Source organism: Pecten maximus, chromosome 1 (genome assembly GCF_902652985.1).
Source record: "Pecten maximus chromosome 1, xPecMax1.1, whole genome shotgun sequence".
Taxonomy (NCBI): domain Eukaryota; kingdom Metazoa; phylum Mollusca; class Bivalvia; order Pectinida; family Pectinidae; genus Pecten; species Pecten maximus.
In genome coordinates this window covers 18,098,466-18,122,078 of record NC_047015.1, presented here as the reverse complement: position 1 = coordinate 18,122,078, position 23,613 = coordinate 18,098,466, and the positions used below count along the sequence as shown (strand labels likewise).

At 37.3% G+C, this 23,613-nt stretch overlaps 1 protein-coding gene across 6 annotated transcripts in view; it reads left to right on the top strand.

The window, feature by feature from the left end:
* Positions 1-22,638, top strand: part of LOC117326813 (rho GTPase-activating protein 44-like) — a 51,534-nt gene extending 28,896 nt beyond the window's left edge. The window contains exons 15-19 of one of the 6 annotated variants that reach the window (XM_033883564.1): positions 335-414; positions 4,842-5,177; positions 12,589-12,829; positions 13,652-14,073; positions 19,594-22,638. In XM_033883564.1, coding sequence (XP_033739455.1) covers positions 335-414; positions 4,842-5,177; positions 12,589-12,829; positions 13,652-14,073; positions 19,594-19,622 — 1,108 coding nt within the window. In that variant the 3' untranslated portion in view covers positions 19,623-22,638. Of the gene's footprint in view, positions 1-334; positions 415-4,841; positions 5,178-12,588; positions 12,830-13,651; positions 16,798-19,593 lie in introns of those variants that run through there. The other 5 variants (XM_033883557.1, XM_033883585.1, XM_033883549.1 and 2 more) reach the window with 5 other exon arrangements.
* Positions 22,639-23,613: the final 975 nt, after the last annotated feature.

Sequence of the window (23,613 nt, the reverse complement as noted above, 5' to 3'; positions counted from 1 at the left end):
AATAATATTACAGTATTGAGTAATAAAAATAACATTTCAAATCTGAGTGAGAAAAATAATATTACAGTATTGAGTAATAAAAATAACATTTCAAATCTGAGTGAGAAAAATAATGTTATAGTATTGAGTGAGAAAAGTAATATTACAAATCTCTAATCAAGTGAGAATGATAATTTTGTTCTTGTAATTTGTTGTTTGAGTCCCTTGGGCACAAGCGATAAGAGTCGATGATGAGAAAGGTAACTAATAAGTAATGTTTTAAGCATTAAGTATTGCATAGGAAACAATGTTTAATTGTCATGTGACCTTTGTGATTTATGACATCGTTTTTCAGGCCCAACATGCTGACCAGTGGGACAATCAGTAATCTGATTGAGTCCATCATTTCTCATGCCAGTTGGTTTTTCCCTGAAGGTAGGTCAAGGTCGCTCACTCTTTCTAACCTAATTGCATTTATTTAGATTTTTTTCAAAGCTTTTCTGATGAAAAGTAATCACTGATTTGTAAAAATAGTGCTTTATTCTGTTTATTATTTGTTGGTTTATTTTATGTACTATGTTCTATATGATTTTATTATTTGCCGATTGATATAAATATGTTTTCTAGAGCTTAATGAGATGGATCACCTTCAGGTATGAGAATAAATATTAATCAGCAGGTATAATTAAATATATCTACTTAACCTCCCTTTTCTTTAAGTCAAGAGGATTTGTATTAATGACGAAGGCAGACCTACTTTCTGTGATAATAAGGATATCATTAAGGAGTTTTAATGCTCTATTTCACAATGTATGAAACATCATACAGACACATACATATGGGTTGTATATGGAGGACATGGTTATTCTCTCTTGTAAACTTTCTAATAGTAGACCAGGATTTCTGTAATTTTGATGAGTATTTCTGACCTTTTTGTGGTCCTATTCATAGTAACAACAGCTTCACCTCTGTTGTCTGCAAAAATATCTGTCTGTTGTCTGTACAACAGGACAGTGTCAGTAAACATGTCTGTCTGTTGTCTGTACAATAGGACAGTGTCAGTAAACATGTCTGTCTGTTGTCTGTACAACAGGACAGTGTCAGTAAACATGTCTGTCTGTTGTCTATACAACAGGACAGTGTCAATAAACATGTCTGTCTGTTGTCTGTACAGCTAGACAGTGTCAATAAACATGTCTGTCTGTTGTCTGTACAGCTAGACAGTGTCAGTAAACATGTCTGTCTGTTGTCTGTACAACAGGACAGTGTCAGTAAACATGTCTGTCTGTTGTCTATACAACAGGACAGTGTCAATAAACATGTCTGTCTGTTGTCTGTACAACAGGACAGTGTCAGTAAACATGTCTGTCTGTTGTCTATACAACAGGACAGTGTCAGTAAACATGTCTGTCTGTTGTCTGTACAACAGGACAGTATCAGTAAACATCTCTGTCTGTTGTCTGTACAGCTAGACAGTGTCAGTAAATATGTCTGTGTTGTCTGTACAGCTAGACTGTCAGTAAGTATGTCTGTCTGCTGTCTGTATAGCTAGACATTGTCAGTAAACATGTCTGTCTGTTGTCTGTACAACAGGACAGCGTCAGTAAACATGTCTGTCTGTTGTCTGTACAACTAGACAGTGTCAGTAAATATGTCTGTCTATTGTCTGTACAGCTAGACAGTGTCAGTAAACATGTCTGTCTGTTGTCTGTACAACAGGACAGTGTCAGTAAACATGTCTGTCTGTTGTCTGTACAACAGGACAAGTCTACTCTGTAATGTGTGACATATTACCTGGTATGTTTGTTTGGTCAATTGAGATCTGAAGCCAATCACTTACATTAAATAATTTTAGAGTTCACTATATTTTTGATAAAAAATTTAATTTCATCAGCATATTTAACTAAAATTGTCATATTTTCGATTTAATGTATACATAATGCAATTTCATTTTTTTAACATTATTAGAAATGCCTTCATGCATATGCGAGAAACAAATTTTTACCTTTGACTAAAACAAATTACCCATAAAAGAATTTAATGCAAAAGAAAAATAATAATTGTCATCAAGCATGCATCATTGCCTCCCTTTTCAACATGCCATGCCCGTCCCTCCTGGAATGTCCCACCCTTTCCTGGCCCCAGAGACAGTTCAGTCTACATGCACCCAGCAGGCAGTTAACATGTCCAGGTATATAGAATTCCCATATAAGGGATATTACACACCCTACAATACCAAGGTCAACTATTTATAGCTCCCCTGTAATATTTTATACAATAATTAAGTGAACCTTGTATATGGAATGGTAATCCTACCCTTTTAATATATCGCTACCCTATAGACTAGCTAGACAACCTTTAGTTATAGATGTACCCCTCCCGCCATTGTCATACTATTATTTATATCAATTTTAGTCACTTAATTGTTCAGATATGATATTTGTGATGTCATATAGTACCATTTCTTTTGGGTTTAAAATTTTATTTTTGTTTTTGCTTTTTCAAATTTAGTTGATATTTCTTAACATTCTACACCAAGATTGATCTTTACATTTTACACCACAAATGATCTTTAGCCTCCTATCCCAGAAACAATCTTTACCTCCTACACCAAGATTGATCTTTACCTCCTACATCAAGATTGATCTTTACCTCCTACACCAAGATTGATCTTTACATCATACACCACAATTGATCTTTACCTCCTACACCAAGATTGATCTTTACCTCCTACATCAAGATTGATCTTTACCTCCTACACCAAGATTGATCTTTACCTTCTACACCAAGATTGATCTTTACATCCTACACCAAGATTGATCTTTATCTCCTACACCAAGATTTATCTTTACCTCCTACACCAAGATTGATCTTTACCTCCTACACCACAATTGATCTTTACCTCCTACACCAAGATTGATCTTTACATCATACACCACAATTGATCTTTACCTCCTACACCAAGATTGATCTTTACCTCCTACACCAAGATTGATCTTTACCTCCTACATCAAGATTGATCTTTACATCATACACCACAATTGATCTTTACCTCCTACACCAAGATTGACCTTTACCTCCTACACCAAGATTGATCTTTACCTCCTACACCAAGATTGATCTTAACCTCCTACATCAAGATTGATCTTTACATCATACACCACAATTGATCTTTACCTCCTACACCAAGATTGATCTTTACCTCCTACACCAAAATTGATCTTTACCTCCTACACCAAGATTGATCTTTACATCATACACCAAGATTGATCTTTACATTCTACACCAAGATTGATCTTTACATCCTACACCAAGATTGATCTTTACATCATACACCAAGATTGATCTTTACCTCCTACACCACAATTGATCTTTACCTCCTACACCAAGATTGATCTTTACATCATACACCACAATTGATCTTTACATTCTACACCAAGATTGATCTTTACATCATACACCAAGATTGATCTTTACATTCTACACCAAGATTGATCTTTACATCCTACACCAAGATTGATCTTTACATCATACACCAAGATTGATCTTTACCTCCTACACCAAGATTGATCTTTACCTCCTACACCACAATTGATCTTTACCTCCTACACCAAGATTGATCTTTACATCATACACCACAATTGATCTTTACCTCCTTCACCAAGATTGAACTTTTCATCATGCACCAAGATTGATCTATACCTCCTACACCAAGATTGATCTATAACTCCTACACCACAATTGATCTTTACCTCCTTCACCAAGATTGAACTTTTCATCATGCACCAAGATTCCTTTATAGTAACTAGGTAAATTTTAGAAAGAGTTTTATCTGAGGGGCAATCCTGATGTAGTATATCACCTATACATAATTACTGTAATACCATTAGTATTAGATCTCCTAATTGATGTAGTACCATACCCCAGGGCCTGTCTCTATGCTTTGTTCCCTCATTCTCATTTTATTTCTCTGATTTATATTGCTTTTAATTTTGTTTTATGTAGTTTGATTTTCTGTAGATTTTATTTTGAATGTGATACCTAGCCTGGTATGTATTGTTATTTATTTTTCTTTGCTCAATTGAAGCAAAATATATATTTTCCTCATTAACATGTTCATAATGTGTCGTCGGAATCAAATGAAAAAAATTTCAAGTTTGAAAACTTATTCAAAATTTCAAGTTTGAAAACTTATTCATCAGTATCATATGAAGATCCAGCACACTTATGTAATACACATTTATCATATGAGGAACTTTCATTAGTACAACTTTATAGACAATCATATGAAGAGCTTTGTCTGAATTATCACAATCATGAAGAGCTTAAAGTTTGTCCTAACAAGCATATTTATGCTGGTTCTATAAGGACTTTTGAGTTTGAAAAACAAACCACCATATTGATTGATAAAAAGACTTATTGGTAAGGGTTAATAATTTTTTTAGATTTTTTAACAAGGTAGATAGTTTGATTTCAACCAAGATTTGTGAGATGTTAGTGATACATTAGTAGTACACATTGATCTGATAGGTATGGTAACCGTGTGTGTGGTGAAAGGTCCTTTAACTTGCTGTTGTTGATCTTGTGTGAGTCCCCACCTTCGGTGCTATACATGTTGGGTTTCAGGCATGATCATCGTCATTCATTAACGCTCGCAATATTAACACCAAGTAGTGCACATGCAGTCACCCATGTCTATGATGGAGAACCCGCTGCATGTATTTATCCCAAAATATGACTAAAACATTGACATATGGACTTGTATAAGAGTGACGCTTAACGACCCAGTAACCTAACAACAATTATGTCCATGTTAGTGCCAGCATTTTTACACCACTTATTCTTTGTCACCTTTTAAACAGCTATAGATTTCCAACAAACTACAAGGGGAACAGCTCCTCCCAGAAAACAGAAGAATTCAGACGAGACGTCGACGAGCACCGAGCCTGTGACTTTGGCCCAGCGGTCGGCTACACCCTCACAGTCCTCCGGTGGGAGGGCTTGTGACACAGCGTACATGACGGCTTCAGGGGGAGTTTCATCCCGTGGCTCTGACACTTCCTCCCAGGACCGCCTGTCCAGTGTGGGCAGTAATGAGGTGATAGCTGAGAGCACCTCCCCCTCATTTCACTCGGTGTCAAGTACGGAGGATGACATTGTACATAGCAACGACATGACTTGTCAGGGTCAAGGTGAAGGTGATCAGACCGTGTATGCTAGTGGTCGTAGACAAGTGGGTGCACTGCCACCACAGAGTAGCTTCTCCTCTGTTCGTTTGTATACTAACCCACCAGCATTACGATTTAACCCACAGGACATAGCCAAGTCATCACCACGCTCCGACAGTAATTCTAGTCGCTCCTCCACTCCCCCGACCCCAAAGTCGGGAGGCAGTGTCCACTCCGATGTGTACAGCACTGTGTTTGCTTTACATTCCTTGGGTGATGGGAACAGTAATAAGGGGCCATCTGAGTACCTCAACAAAGTGCGGGCATTATGGGATGGACACATGCAGTACAACAAGCGCCCCCTTTCCACTGGTGGCATAACTAACCCTATCGGAGGTGGCAGCAGGGTAACTGATTACCAGAGGCGTTCCCTCGGGCAAGGTCAGACCAAGCATAACGATTAGTTTCATTCTTTAATGTTCAAAGTTACAGCTTGTTATTGCTAATCTACATTCAGTCTTTTCTGTATTGGCCCTTGTTCTTTAAGTTTCAGTTGCAAATCTTTGCAGATATTTTGTTTTCTTTAATAACTTTGCTAAGTAAAATTTCCTGTGAAATGTTGTGTGAACACATGTAAAATCGTTAACCATTTCATGCTAACCCACATTAACAAAATAACATTTCACAAGAGGTTCCTACTTAACAAATCAAATTTATTTTCTTTCTAATGTTTGTGAATGGCCCTTCTATGCTGCCAAAATTCTTATTTGGTAACATAAGCCCGTTGTCTGTGTGGGGGCCGCCCTGGCCTCCTCGCCCCTCTGCCACCCCTGTGCTGCTTGGACGACTAACAACGTGTGTAGTGTCACTGATCACCTCACAGGAACCTCCAGGGAGGGCATGGCCTCCTCCCCCCTCGTCCCATGTTGTCTTAATGTCAACCACATAGGTATGCATTGATGCATGGGCAACATAATTTACTTTTCTTTAAAAAGTCTGGAGATTGTTTTGTTATTGATATTAAGTTTTAAATTTTATTGCACCAATGCATGGGCGTTAGTTTTTGGTTAAATTTACTTTTTTTATTTATAAATCTGGCATGTTATTGCTGTTAATGTACACAAATAAATATGCCATGAATAAAACAGAAACGATTAAGATGACTTGATTATTTTTATTTTGATTGGTAGACTAGAGATACAGTGTATGTATGAGTGTTGTATGTGCCTCACATATGTAGTAAATTATCACCTAGTATTGTCCTATAAAAGTATGTAACAAAAGCTACTACAAGAAGTGCTGTTTTTGTACTCTTACCAAATTCCTTCAAAAATCATTTGGAGCGTTCTAGGGGGAAACTGTATACCAAATCTGGACCCTACATCAGTCAAATTCTGTTTCGTTTTCAATCTAATTCTGTTTCGTTTTCAATCTTACAAACATGTTTTCTTTGGTTAAGCCTCTCCAAAGTTTACATTCCATGAAAACTAATGTTCTTATATACGAGTTTTACCAGTTTTAGGGATCAAATATGGTTGCCTCTATTCTTTGTGTATCCTTACTAGTTGTGATATATTATCTACAGGAATGAGCTTGGCGGACTGGCAAACTAACTCCATCAAACCCCAATTTTTATAATTTCTGTCTCCAACAGCCTGTCCCAGTCTCATCCAAACGTTTCTCCAACAGCCTGTCCCAGTCTCGTACAAACGTGTCTCCAACAGCCTGTCCCAGTATCATACAACTGTACCCATCTCCAACAGCCTGTCCCTGTCTCATACAAACGTACCCGTCTCCAACAGCCTGTCCCAGTATCATACAACTGTGTCTCCAACAGCCTGTCCCAGTCTCGTACAAACGTGTCTCCAACAGCCTGTCCCAGTCTCATACAACTGTGTCTCCAACAGCCTATCCCAGTCTCATACAGCCGTATCAGTCTCCAACAGCCTGTCCCAGTCTCAAACAACCGTACCCATCTCCAACAGCCTGTCCCAGTCTCATACAGCCGTATCTGTCTCCAACAGCCTGTCCCAGTCTCGTACAAACGTGTCTCCAACAGCCTGTCCCAGTCTCGTACAAATGTGACTCCAACAGCCTGTCCCAGTATCATACAAATGTACCCATCTCCAACAGCCTGTCCCAGTCTTGTACAACTGTGTTTCCAACAGCCTGTCCCAGTATCATACAACTGTACCCATCTCCAACAGCCTGTCCCTGTCTCATACAAACGTACCCGTCTCCAACAGCCTGTCCATGTCTCATACTACTGTGTCTCCAACAGCCTGTCCCAGTCTCGTACAAACGTGTCTCCAACAGCCTGTCCCAGTATCATACAACTGTGTCTCCAACAGCCTGTCCCAGTATCATACAACTGTGTCTCCAACAGCCTGTCACAATATCATACAACTGTGTCTCCCACAGCCTGTCACAGTATCATACTACTGTGTCTCCAACAGCCTGTCACAGTATCATACAACTGTGTCTCCCACAGCCTGTCCCAGTCTCATACAACTGTGTCTCCAACAGCCTATCCCAGTCTCATACAACTGTGTCCCAACAGCCTATCCCTGTCTCATACAACTGTGTCTCCCACAGCCTGTCCCAGTCTCATCCAACTGTGTCTCCAATAGCCTATCCCAGTCTCATACAACTGTGTCTCCAACAGCCTGTCCATGTCTTGTACAAACAGCCTGTCCCAGTCTCGTGCAAACGTTGTTGCCCCTTAAGGATCGTATGCATGTTTCATTTCTGCCTGATGCTTCCAACAGTTCTGAATGCTATGTTTTGTAATGGTTCAATAGATATAAGTTATCCTACACTGTATTACAGTATGTACTTGTTAGCTGTTATAATAACTTATCATACACTTTATAATGTACTTGTCAGTATCCTATTTATGTAAAATTGATATTCTACTGTGATATTTCTATTGTTGCAGTAGTATATGGTGGCTATACATCTTAAATATCAATAATAATGTAACATTGTGTGGTGGCCATATATGTATACTGTAACATACTTACATGTATATATCAATTATGTATGACAATTTTCAAATCATGATTTATTGATTTTTTTTTTTACATTTTACAGGAAATGTGCCCATTAAGTTACTGAAGTTTTATATCATTTGTTACAGAAAGTTGTTAATGCTTGATGAAATATTCCATTAACTGTACTAGTGGAATATTTCATTAAACATTAGCAGATTAGGATTTGTATTTGATAAATATAGTGTATTTATGTTCCTTGTTTTCAGTTATTGAACATTGTACATGAAACTCTTTATTAATGTTTACATTTTTGGGTTGTGAAAAAAATCCCAGAAATTATGTTTTCTAGTAAGGTTGTGTATCCACTAACATATTGAGCAATTGTACTATAGATTCCAGGAGAATTAGAAAGGTCCTCTGGTGTTAAAGTATGTTGCTGAAGTCTGATTGTGACCAGCACATTTTGACCATCACAATGCAACATGACTGTTTAATTAATCAGAGACAGGTGCTTCTATATTAGATTGATTCTATTGGAGAAATCAGATACCCAGAACATCATGGATAGTTAACCTTCATCAACTAGAGTTAAGGAAATCTTATAAGCTCGTTAGAAGAAGTGTTGATGTCATGAACTGTTGGTACATGCACAATTTGACAACAAATGACCTTTTTTTTGTCAGTGTTCTAGTAACTTCATTTTTAGCCCATCATCATCATCATCATCATCAGAAAGTGGGCTACTTTGAAATCACTCCTCCTCTGTTCATATGTTGTATGTCGTCCATTATCTGTCTGTCCCTAAACAATCCTTGTTATTTCTATTTCTTGAGAAGTACTGGAAAGATTTTTGTCAAAAATCATGTGAAGTTTCTCCTTGGTTTCTAGTTGTGCCCATTTGATTTTGTGACTGATACAGAAAACAATATGGTTGACAGTTGAAATTAATTTGCTATTTCTAATTCACAGAAAGTTCTTCTTCGATCTCTTTTAGATTTCATATGAAGGTTCCCCGTGTTATGATATTAATGTAGAGAAAAGATCAGTCTTGCATAGATCATTCAATGGCTTCATCATGTCCATGGCAACAAGGACAAGGTTACACTTATTTTCTATATAAAATATTTTGCAGCACTCTAACAACTAAATTATTTGATACATTTTAATCTAACTTCATAAATTGGTCACGTATGAAAATACCTTTAAGAAGTTGGCCTCATGGCTTATAGCAGGATGTTTCAGTTGGTATGCAAGGTGCATTAAGGGATTTGTATCACTGGCAATGCCTTGTTTCCACTGGAGTGGCATATGCCCATTTAAATAAATAGTATCTATGATAACATACAGAAACTACAAAAAACTGTAAAATCAAAGGAAACTTCTGAAATCTCAATGTTTTTCACTTCAGCTTGGGGATGTGACCTACTTTATTTACTAGGGTTCACATTGTGTTTGCATGTCTATATGCCACTTCATCTATTTGTATATTAAGGTGATTGTTATGCAGTATTTCCAGAAAATTAGGAATTGAATTTTATTAATAATTCATCTTATTTAAGATGTCAGATAAAATGTTTTCAACCTTTTTGTTATTCCCTATTGCAAATTTTGGCTCTGACCTTTCATGACCTAATATTGAGGTCAAAAACCAAAGTTCAGTAGTTTGAGGTATGTTTTATTTTAGTTAAGTTTGAAAGCATGGCTGGGTATTAGTTTTGAGCAGCTTGACTTGCATTTGAGCAGGATTGATATTAGTATTCTCTACTGGTGTTGGCAGGTAATGCATTTGTTTTTTATTTTAGCCTACCATCATCAAATGGTAGGCTTCTCATGTTACCGTTTGTGGTCCATCTGTACATAAATCTTACCCTCATTACTTCTCTAAAAGAACTGGGCAGCCTTTTCGTAAACTTTGGAAATAGTCCTTGTTGGGTTAAACTGTGAAACATTATTATGTTGGTAAATAATTATGAAAATAAATATGGATGTTAGGCAATATGACCAAGTAGATGCTAGTAGCCATCTTGGACTTCTGAGTCATTGTTAACTATTACTATTTCTCAGAAATAAATAGAAAACTCATCATGGTTGCATAATCAAGGTTAAAGGTCATTGTCATTTATATCCTTGGTGATCATTGTACCGTATGATATGTTTGTGAGGCCATATGAATGTTATCGGGTCCAAATCCCTTTGTGAATAAGCAAAGTTAACTATAATGCAATGTCTTTAATAGAGAATATTATGTAAAAAGTGATATTGATGGCACTACAAACTTGACATCATAAAGATATGTGATCTCTGATGTTGAGCACTGAGATCAGTATGGTATTTCATGAAGTTTATTTAAATATTGATATATGGATACTGCTGGGGTAAAAACACTCAAAGGGTGACATAGTCACTCTATTTAGGGATTGATTTTTGATTGTAGAATGTAATTAGGTCTACATTATATTACATCGATTTTTCTTCCTGAAAGATAGCCCTTTGTAAGTGGAGCTTTCATTAGCATTTATTGATAAGCTCTGCTTGAAATGTGAATTTTAAATTTCAGTACCGGGGGTATTTATAAGACTGAAGAAAATCTGAATAATATTTAATCTGCAGCTGTTTACTTTTGTTCTATGTGCTCAAAATTGGTTGATTTGATGGTAGAGAACCAAGAAACTGTTGACATTGTTTTTGTACCCTTTTATTAAGTCTTGTTCAGAATATTGATCAACAAGATAATTGTATAAACTCCACAATACACTTGCCTAGGTCACAGAATCACAAGATCATTTAGCATCATAACTGTCAATAGTCACAAAGTCACTGTGAGTTTTAGATAGCTTGTACTAAAAGTAGGTCTTAATTTTGGTCTAAAAGTCCTTATACCTATCATATCTTTCTATGTTAAATATCACCAAAGCTGCTTAAGATATAAATCTGCACAAGTTTTAAAAAAAAAATGGGCAGGCATTGTTGGTTGTCCTGGGTTCAACCTGTGAATGCTAAGGTAGATATTACAGCAATGCAATAGAGATATTAGGATATACCGTATAGCTGGAAATTTTAGTGGGGCTTTAATTTGGCGATTTGGCGGGTCCGTATATAGATCGCCAAAATTTAACCCGTCAAATTTTAACACCGCCAATTGAAAAGACGCGAAAATTTCAATTTTGCCATTAGTTTCCGTTCCGATCGCCATTTACCTTTGATTACTCCCGAGAGTAACGACTGGTGCGTAACGTTGGTTGTTGCCTTGCACCTGTCAGCCAAAATGCCGATAGGTATGAATAGCTATAGCTAGTGAACAACTACTCACGATACATGTATAGCAATACAAGTATGACATATATCGCATCATAATTATTTTTTTGTGAAAACAAAGCCATCTACCCTTACCATTCAATGGACTGATGTTAACACTTTACCTGTAGACTCATTGTTTAACTTACCTGTACGTATACACATCATACAATAGATGACCACGTCGATAGCATACGGTTGATTAAATTATCTTTGTCTGTTGCTTGTACACATACTCATATAAACACTAATTCGACAACACACTTAATCAGCATGGATAGAATGTATGGGCATAACATAATTATCTATATATACCGGTAGGTAATATATATGCTCAACGCCAAATTAAAACCCTAGATTTAATGGAAAATCGCTAAATTTTAACTCGCCAAAATTTAACTTTCAGTTTTCATGACCAAATCGCCAAATTTTATGACCGCTAAAATTTCCCGCTATACGGTACATATTGAAATAATGACTTGATGATGGGTTAACCGGGTGTTTAGCATAGAAATTGACTTATCTACAAATAATGGGGCTGTTATGTATTTGGACATGTCTTGATATTGAGATAGTGAGTGGAATAGTCCCGAAAGTGAGGTGAGTCACCATAACCCTGGTAAATCTTAATAGTTATGCAGTAATTTCCTGATAATATTTTTGCTCTTATAATGAAATTTAGAACTTTCAACAAGTTTTTTCATCAGTGAAAGGAAATCTGTGCCTTAGATGTTCATGCCTTGTATTTGTGTGTGATTATGATCAAGTCATTAGGGCGAGTATGTGTGAGTTACTGGGGCAAATCACTAGGAGCTTGGATGAGTTATACTTACTACAGGGAGTCACTACTGCACGTACTACATCATAAGCAAGGTACTATTCCTGGGGAGAGTCTGTCAACAATATCTCGAATTAGTAATATTCTACACTTAAACAACAGTCTGTTTATTCTTGACAGCATTGATGACTTTGAATTCTATTAAAAAAACTTTTTAAAGCATATTCAGCAGAACTTTGGAACATATATGAGCTATATCAACCATCAGTATTACCATCCACTCATTGACTTTTTCAGCAAACCACTCATGATCAACAACACTCTATAGTGTGACCACATGTTGGATTTAAAATAACTTGTAACCTTACTTTTACAGAGGTGGACTTTGGTAACTATGCACTGTATGCCTCCAGCAATGAGGGTCCATTAGACGGAGGAGAACCTTCGTCAGACCATGAGGGTTCCTTTTCCTCTGGGAACCAGGCATCCAGTACGACTGGGAGTCCACGAGTTAGCCTGACATCACCCCACTCCCCAAATATGAACACCAGCACCTCTCCCTCGAGCAGTACAGAAGAAACTAACACCGTTGGCCTAGCTGCTCCCCTTGCTGAGAGGTAACTAACATGGGATAGTCACCACTGCATACTATCATTAAACTGTAAATCAAAGTGAACATTATTCATTAGAAGTTTTTGGTCATTCGAGCGATGACGAAATCTTCATGCAATAAGTAAATTCTTGGTGATTTGAGCCACAACATTATGCTCGCAATACAGGAAATGTTTGGTTTAAGGCATACTGTATCACATGAAATGTTCATATGTACTTTCTTCGTTTGTGGCTTTCAAATTATTTTGTGGTAAAAACTTTCATGGTTAACCCATTCATCAATGATACATACATGTATAACAATAACACCTACAACAATATTTGTTGTATTTATATCTGTGGTGCCATAGCAACCATGTAAATAACAAAAGTTTGTACTCACCAAAAGTTTCATGTGATACAGAAGGCAAATATTGGGTACTAAAAAACATCAGGCAGGAAGGTTTTTGGGCAGTACAGTACTTACGGCATGGGTAAAGTTGGGTGGAAGATTGGTATCAAAGTGTATAAACACCTTTACTATGTGTCTCTGAGACTAACACTTCCAAGATACTTGTGCATGACTTTGATGACACATAAAGATTTTGTACTAATTTTTCTCAGCTGAACTACTCTGGTGTATATGAAATGTATATGGCTTGGTACTAAACTCTATTGAATGTTTGATTTTGGAATTTTATTGTATAATGTGAATTTAATGTCTTCCTAACAAATCTTTTTAATTCTGAATAGCCTCCTGAAAATGCTTCAGTTCTGTTGACTTGATGTTATTGTTCATTATTCACTTCAGAGTTATGTGTGAGATAATTTCTGCAAATTTTCCTCAGTGAACAAACCAGCCCTAAAATCCAGCGACGTGCAACAAGGAAGCCAGCCCCTCCTCCCCCACCTAACAGACCTTTCTCTGTGGCAGTCACAGCTTCTGTGACTAAACCAGTCCAGTACCAGACTTGGCCCAGGCAGGGTGGGGGCATTGAGCCAGAGAGCCCTGGTGGGGAGGAGTCAGCTGACAGGATGAAGGCCCCACCTGAGAGGCCATCCTGTCCTCCAGAAAAACCAAGCCATGCCCCACACCGGGCATCCACCATATCCCACAGCCACTCTGAGCGTCCTACGATGCCACCACCAGATCGACCAAAGATACCACCTCCAGTGGCTCCCATGCACCAGCGTTCAGCCTCGACAGGAAGTCCCAACTCAATATTAGTGACGTCTTTAGGGGACAGCCCCTCCCCACAAAATGGACAAGGTAGTCTGTCATCCTCCAAAGCTGCACAAGACTTGACATCAATAGGTGATCATCCACAGATACCTACTTCACATGGGCCTGGTCCCTTACTAACTTCCCAGTATAACCAGCTTCAGCAGCCTCTAGAACCCGTCTCTAATCGCTTGAGTTGCCAAGGTTCTGTGCGCCCTGTGCCTGCCCGCCCTTCTCCACCCCCACCCATGGCTTCCAATGAAAAGACTGAAGATACAAAACTTTAGACATCTTTGGACCTTGCCCTGTGTCATGTTAGAGGGCAATGTTATTACTAAATAGCATGACAAAGTATTTGAATGTTGTTTTGGTCCTAACTTTGAAATGAAAACATCTAATTTGGCATGTTGGTATTAATATTGCTGCATGTGGAGCATGGCATTGATGGAGAGATGATATGCCTCCTATAATTATAAGGGCAGACTGGTCAGTGTGTTGGTTACTCTCACTGTAAGGATGACAAGCATCCATTATTACAGTGTACAAGCTACAACACAGAACGTACTCCATCTATATTTAGCCAGGGAAGTCTTAGAATGCTAGTAATGCTGTGTTTACCAATGTAATCTGTCATTCCTTCGTCTGCCTCTGTAGACTCTCCTAATCAGTCTACTGTGGTAAGATGAGGGCTCTGACATGTGCACTATAGTTGATATATTATAAATTTAATAACCTCCCCTTATTCTATCCATGTTGTGAAAACTAATTATGAAACTTCAAGCGAAATGTGATACAAATAGGATATAAATCACTAGTGCTTACTGTATTGTAAGGTGCTTAAACTGTAATGTTGTAGCTCCTAACCAGTGTCATTTACACTGGTATAATCTTCTTGTTATCATATATGTGTACATGTATAATAGAATATGTCCTTCTTGAATGTAACGAATATATGGAATATAATGTCATTTAAGCTATTATAATATTGAATCATAGTGCTTTTCTGTGCATCTCTGTCTCGGTCCGTGCTCATGTTTGTTAAAAATCAAATAGTCACTTTGGTTACATCATGACTGTTATAAACAGTTATGAATATAATTTATGTGATATTTTTCTGTTCCTGTTTCTTTTTAGTTATTGTTTTAGATGTTTTCTTTCATTTTGTCCTCCCATTCATTCTGTTAGTCACTCTTTCCTCAGGACATAGTTACTTATATTGTATGAATGAAAATTACTCTAAGGAATTATGATAAGTATTGCTTCTGATTTGTGAATGTTGCTCAGACATTGGATGATTGCTATAGGTATTGTCCTAGCAATATGTGAGTAGGTTATATTTTAGTTATTAAATCAATATTAGTCACTCCATTTGATATTTTTCATCAATGAACATGTATTTCTGATTATTTAATTGTAATTAAACTATCACACTCTCTCAGAGAAATCAAAAGTATGGCATATTTATAGAATATAGGATATATTTATGAATAGAGAATAGTGATTTCATTCCGTTATAATAGGGTTTTCTTTGTATCAGGACTTTCTGTTCCAGTGTCTTTCCCCAGTCTGATCATAGGTCATAGGGTTGGTGAATTCTCGCGTCTACAGAATCACCTATCTATACACTCTCTTGCTACCTTTTTAGGTCACCTGAGACGAAGTCTCAGTTGACCTCTATTGCGATCGCCTTTTGTCCGGCGTCGTCAGGCATAAACGATTAACATTTTCATCTTCTTCTCAATTACCAACAGGCCCAAAGACCTGATACTGGGTCTGTAGCATGCTGGGATGAAGGGCTACTAAGTTTGTTCAAATGGATGAACCTGACCGACATTCAAGGTCACAGGGGCCAAATATGCTAAAATGTATAAAAACTCAGGTGGCCGTTAAGGCCCATGGGCCTCTTGTGGTAATTCCCTTTCAAAGTACAATTGTAAGTTTTTAATGCTTATGTATGTATATGCTTATATTAGGTTTAGAAATGGCTAAGTTAGGAGTTATATCTGCAAACCTTTGTAACTTTGGCTTAGATGGGAAATAACAGCACGAGCTTGTAACTAACAACAGTGTAAAGCACTGCATGTATTAGGTTAATCCACCACACTTCATTGCTCACTAGAGATCTGTCACATGACACTTAACAGCTCACTAGAAGTCTGTGTACAGTTGATATCCCTCAGCCAGACACATGACACTTCACAGTTCACTTCGGGATTGTGTACTATTGATATCTTCTAATCATACACTTCACAGCTCACTAGGTGTGTGTACAGTTGATATCCCCAGTCAGAAACACATTTCACAGCTCACTAGGGGTCTGTATACAGGTGGTATCCCCAGTTCACCATATGAAACTTTACAGTTCACTTGGGTCATTGTACTAGTCAGACACACGACACATCACAGCTCACTAGGGATATATGTATAGTTGATATTTCCCAGTCTGACACATCACAGCTCACTAGGGATATATGTACAGTTGATATCTCCCAGTCTGACACTTCAAAGCTCACTAGGGATATATGTACAGTTGATATTTCCCAGTCTGACACATCACAGCTCACTAGGGATATATGTACAGTTGATATTTCCCAGTCTGACACTTCACAGCTCACTAGGGATATATGTACAGTTGATATTTCCCAGTCTGACTCTTCACAGCTCACTAGGGATATATGTACAGTTGATATCTCCCAGTCTGACACTTCACAGCTCACTAGGGATACATGTACAGTTGATATTTCCCAGTCTGACACTTCACAGCTCACTAGGGATATATGTACAGTTGATATTTCCCAGTCTGACATATGACATGCCACAGATCTCTATGGATCTATGTAACATCGTCCTGAAGAGTTAACACTAGCTTTGTATATCTTTAGATCAGAAATGTATCTCAAATGTCACACATGATGTAAAAGTTTAAATGTAAACCATTTGCAAGTTTCTTAAATAGGAATTGCATATATTATAATACATCCATGCCATGTTCTGTTGCTTTTGAGTTTGCTTCTTGACCTTAATGCATTGATTTCAATCACTCCATTGTTATTTCATTCATTGCATGCCCTAAATGCATTTTACTTAGTACTGTTTAAACCAATTTATACTGCTGTATTTAGAGTGTGTAATGTATTCCTGTCAAAAGTTCAGGACTAGATTCCTAGAATAATAAATACCTGGGTAGGCAGAAATTAATTATTTGTAATTTGTCAGTTTAAATTTGCCAAGTTTTTTCTAAAATAATAAATGAAATCATCCTAATAGGTAAGGGCATGTAGCTAATGTCTCTAGTGACCAAAATTTGATGCTGATGAAAAATCAAAATAACCTTTTTTTTGCAATATGATTTAAGTGCCATAAGATTAAAAATAGTGTAAATTGAGAATATATCTTGTGTAAAGTAAACCTTCCAATAATGTTTGCGTTTGAAACACTAATTTATGTTAGTATATAATTACTGAACTCGGTTCCCAACATTGTGTACATCGCGTAATAACATCCTAGTTATCTATATTTTGTACATTCATAATTCCATCTTTAATTACCCTCATATATGACAGGTATTATTGTATTTTTAGCCCACCATCATCAGATGGTGGGCTATTCAAATCGCCCTGCGTCCGTGGTCCGTCGTCCGTCCGTCCGTCCCTCCGTCCGTCCGTCCGTCCGTAAACAATTCTTGTTATCGCTAATCCTCAGAGAGTACTGAAGGGATCTTTCCCAAATTTCATATGTGGGTTCCCCTTGGTGCCTAGTTATGCATATTGCATTTTGAGACCAATCGGAAAACAACATGGCCGACAGGCAGCCATCTTGGATTTTGACAATTGAAGTTTGTTATCGCTATTTCTGAGAAAGTACTGAAGGGATCTTTCTCAAATTTCATATGTAGGCTTCCCTTGGTGCCTAGTTATGCATATTGCATTTTGAGACCAATCGGAAAACAACATGGCCGACAGGCAGCCATCTTGGATTTTGATAATTGAAGTTTGTTATCGCTATTTCTGAGAAAGTACTGATGGGATCTTTCTCAAATTTCATATGTAGGCTTCCCTTGGTGCCTAGTTATGCATATTGCATTTTGAGACCAATCGGAAAACAACATGGCCGACAGGTAGCCATCTTGGATTTTGACAATTGAAGTTTGTTATCGCTATTTCTGAGAAAGTACTGAAGGGATCTTTCTCAAATTTCATATGTAGACTCCCCTTGGTGCCTAGTTATGCATATTGCATTTTGAGACCAATCGGAAAACAACATGGCCGACAGGCAGCCATCTTGGATTTTGACAATTGAAGTTTGTTATCGCTATTTCTGAGAAAGTACTGAAGGGATCTTTCTCAAATTTCTCATGTAGGTTCCCCTTGGTGCCTAGTTATGCATATTGCATTTTGAGACCAATCGGAAAACAACATGGCCGACAGGCAGCCATCTTGGATTTTGACAATTGAAGTTTGTTATCGCTATTTCCGAGAAAGTACTGAAGGGATCTTTCTCAAATTTCATATGTAGATTCCCCTTGGTGCCTAGTTATGCATATTGCATTTTGAGACCAATCGGAAAACAACATGGCCGACAGGCAGCCATCTTGGATTTTGACAATTGAAGTTTGTTATCGCTATTTCTCAGAAACTTACGAAGGGATCTTTCTGAAATTTCATATAAAGGTTCCTCTTGGTGCCTAGTTATGCATATTGCGTTTTGAGACCAATTGGAAAACAACATGGCCGACAGGCAGCCATCTTGGATTTTGACAATTGAAGTTTGTTATCGCTATTTCTCAGAAAGTACTGAAGGGATCTTTCTGAAATTTCATATGTAGGTTCCCCTCTGTGCCTAGTTATGCATATTGCATTTAAAGACCAATCGGAAAACAACATGGCCGACAGGCAGTCATTGACAATTGAAGTTTGTTATCGCTATTTCTGAGAAAGTACTGAAGGGATCTTTCTCAAATTTCATATGTAGGTTCCCCTTGGTCCCTGGTATTGCATTTTGGGACCAATCGGAAAACAACATGGCCGACAGACAGCCATTATCGCTAAATCTTAAATTTTATATATAGGTTCCCCTTGTTTGAAAAGTACTAGATCTAGAGGGCTGTTTCTGAATTTACACAGATTAGTAAGACTTAGAAGAAGGGAAAAGTAGAGAAAAGATCAATCTGACATGGAACCTATAAAGATCATTCAATGGTGGGCGCCAAGATCCCTCTGGGATCTCTTGTTATTACTTGTATATTCTAACAAACTAAAATGTAGCCATATCTATTGTCATTTGGTCTAAGTTATTTAAAGTTCATGGTTAATCAAAATGATATATTGATTGCAATTTCAGTCATTCCTTGAATCAGTATACATGTAATAATTTCACTAATGAATACATCACTGCATAAATAATTTTTAAAAAATGAAGATAATAATAGCAATAAAAAGTGAAGCATGGTATACATTAAAGTGTCTATAAAAGAGTAAAGGAAAGGTGGTAGAAATCAATTCTTCACTTAATTTTGCCAATATTTTATTGAGTTGAACTTGTTTTTATTGAGCTGGGCTTATTTTTCAGGAAATTCTTTCAAAAATGACTCCCCGTAGCTTCCATCTGCCTTACATGGAGATAAGATCTGTGATCTTGGCCGCTGGTAGCCGCCATTTTGTTTGGCATGTGATAACCATGTGACTGAAACCATGTGATCAGATTTTGTGAGCAATGACTGTTTGTGGGCAGAACTTGAAATTGTTTGTGATGTGCAATATCTGTGATGTCGTATGTTTATAACATTGGGTAGTGTAGTACATTGGCAAAAGGACTTGACCAAGAAGCTGAATTAGGGGGTTTGTATTTGATACGGTACAGCCATGATACTTCAATATTTCTATCAAGTTTTAATATATATCATTATATAAATCTATTACTCCATGTGACTATTAGACCGCCTGAAGGAGTTTCCAGGTTTCTTGTCTCGAATGAAAAAACAAAATTATCCTGATATGTCCTTGAAAATAATTGGGAAATTATTGTTGAACTGGACCCAAATACATACCGGTAATTTCAAAATATTCTAAATTCAGTTGCTTGCTGTGATTTTAAACAACAATGTTACCAGTGTTAATGTGTACACTGCACAGTAGTCAATGTTTTCTGTACTCAACACATATTTACTTTAATTTTTCATCACCAGTTTAATATATTGTTTGTTTGGCATGCATAAATCAGAACTAGTAAATTATCCCATTGAATAATTGGACATGACACAATTTACATCTGAATTATAGATAATCCTACAACTCCAGAAAGTATTATCCTATTCCCACTCCTGTGGTATAGGGTTTTTGGATCTGGTTTTCGTACGACTCCTGTGGTATAGGGTTGTTGGATCTGGTTTTCGTACGACTCCTGTGGTATAGGGTTGTTGGATCTGGTTTTCGTACGACTCCTGTGGTATAGGGTTGTTGGATCTGGTTTTCGTATGACTCCTGTGGTATAGGGTTGTTGGATCTGGTTTTCGTACGACTCCTGTGGTATAGGGTTGTTGGATCTGGTTTTCGTACGACTCCTGTGGTATAGGGTTGTTGGATCTGGTTTTCGTACGACTCCTGTGGTATAGGGTTGTTGGATCTGGTTTTCGTATGACTCCTATGGTATAGAGTTGTAGGAGTAGGTTTTTATATAACTCTAATGGTATGGATTGTAGGGTTAGGTTTTCATATGACAGCAGTGTGGGTTGTAAGATTAAGTTTGCACATGGCCATAATCTTTAAATCTTTATTTTCAACAATTGCAAAACAAGTTATGTATTAACTTAAATAAATCACTCTTGTTGGCCGGATTAATGTAGGCATGGGGTCATACAGTAGAAGGAAACCCAAAGTACACCCCCCCCCCCCCCCCCCCCCAAAAAAAAAAACACTTGATCAGGAAAGATACCTCCATAACTTTTCATGTTTGATCAGGGTATCAGAGCACTGGTTTCTAGGTGGAAGACGAGTGTGTTATCACTGCTTCACCTTTGGTATGATCTAGTGGTATAGATGGTAGGTTAGGTTTTCACCAGAACAAATATCCATTCCCTGCCTACACTACTCAAGTTTTCATACAGCCCTGGTGTATAGGGTTGTAGTATCAGGTTTTCTTAAACTCTTGCGGTATAGGGTTGTAGAATTAGGTTTTCTTACAACTCTGTGGTATAGGGTTGTAGGATTAGGTTTCCTTACAGCTCTGTGGTATAGGGTTGTAGAATTAGGTTTTCTTAAACTGTTGCAGTATAGGGTTGTAGGATTACTCTTGTGGTATAGGGTTGTAGGATCAGGTTTTCTTAAACTCTTGCGGGATAGAGTTGTAGGATCAGGTTTTCATACAACTCTTGTGGTATAGGGTTGTAGGATCAGGTTTTCATACAACCCTTTGGTATAGGGTTGTAGAATTAGGTATTCATACAACCCTTGTGGTATAGGGTTGTAGAATTAGGTTTTCTTAAACTCTTGCGGTATAAGGTTGTATGATTACTCTTGTGGTATAGGGTTTTTAGGATCAGGTTTTCTTAAACTCTTGCGATATAGGGTTGTAGGATCAGGCTTTCATACAACTCCTGTGGTATAGGGTTGAAGGATCAGGCTTTCATACAACTCTTGTGGTATAGGGTTGTAGGATCAGGTTTTCATACAACTCTTGTGGTATAGGGTTGTAGGATCAGGTTTTCATACAACTCTTGTGGTATAGGGTTGTAGGATTAGGTTTTCACACAACCCTTGTGGTATAGGGTTGTAGAATTAGGTTTTTGTATGACTCCTGTGGTATAGGGATGTAGCCTAGGATTAGGTTTTTTGCAACTCTAGGGGTATAGGGTTGTAGGATTAGGTTTCCTTACAACTCTAGGGGTATAGGGTTGTAGGATTAGATGAAATATGACATGCTCACTCATGAATTATGTTATGTCCATATATATAATTAAGAACCTGTATTTTTAAGACCTAAGGTTTATGTGTCAATGTTGTTTGTAACAGAAAATATAAACATGCTACTTGCACTGATGCTACTAAACAATTCCACACACACCCTCTCCGACTGGTAGCTGGGGCTTCCTTCTAACGGTAGTGGACCCTACAATCTGCATGTAACACCTTAAGGACATGCTGAGGCATTTTAACCCTCGACTGACATCATACAAGTCATTAAAACATCTACTTAAGGCGTATGTACATAATAGTAGGTGTACATGTGTAATGCTTTTTTTCAGTAGCACAAGCTTCTTGGCAGGATACAGTGAAACTTATAACTTACATGATTCTTCCTGTAACTGTGACATCAACAATAATGTCACATTTTAACTACATTATAATATTAGCGGAGACAGAATGCCATGAACATGTTACCTATCAGAATGATATCACACATAGTTATTGCAGCATTATCTTTTATTTCATTTATATTTCTTTGCAAAAAAAAAAAGAAAAAGAAAGAAAAGTACAAAGACAGACAAAACCAGAAAGGACCAAAAGTAATGAGCATAGCAAGAATTTCTTGCACATGCAGTTGATAAACTTTATTACAGAATGTGCAATTTGTTAGCTTATTACAGAAATTATTACAAAACTTTTTTTTTTAATTTTTGTATAGGAATATAAAGTCATTTGAACCTGTGATGGTTGATATTTGCATACTAAAGTGTTACTTTTTATCTAGATATTGCAATATAGGGTTTCAATGGATGATTTGATCCATTAAACTCCCAGGGTGATACAATAAGGAATATATTGACAATATATATGATTGTGGTTTGTGATGGTCATGTACCACTTTTAAATCTGTGACTAGTGAGTGAGCGTGTATGGGAGGAGTGTAATGAAATGATGCACGACACCGACATTTTAGGATGTGTATCATCACCACAATCAGAAACTGTTGTGTAGATGACAAAGTTACTAATCTATATTTTGCTTTTGAAATCATTGTAATATTTTCCATGTATTTGTGAACTTATCACTTGTAAAATCATCAGTAAGGTAAATACTTGTTTCCTATTATAGTGGAAACCTTTTGAGTTAATGACATATATAACCATTGTTTTATTTACTAAATGCTCTGGACACTGACCAGTATGCATGTCATGCAGTGTATAATTGAGACATGCTGGTATACAGAGGGTGTTTCTAGGCTCCGTTTTATGCATGAGACCAGGATTTACACATCATTTTGGGAACAGTAAGTCACGTTTCAGAAGATAAATCAGGATCCTCTCTTACCCAGGTATATAATTATATCAGGATCCTCTCTTACCCAGGTATATACTTATATCTGGATCCTCTCTTACCCAGGTATATACTTATATCTGGATCCTCTCTTACCCAGGTATATACTTATATCTGGATCCTCTCTTACCCAGGTATATAATTATATCAGGATCCTCTCTTACCCAGGTATATACTTATATCTGGATCCTCTCTTACCCAGGTATATAATTATATCTGGATCCTCTCTTACCCAGGTATATACTTATATCTGGATCCTCTCTTACCCAGGTATATAATTATATCTGGATCCTCTCTTACCCAGGTATATAATTATATCTGGATCCTCTCTTACCCA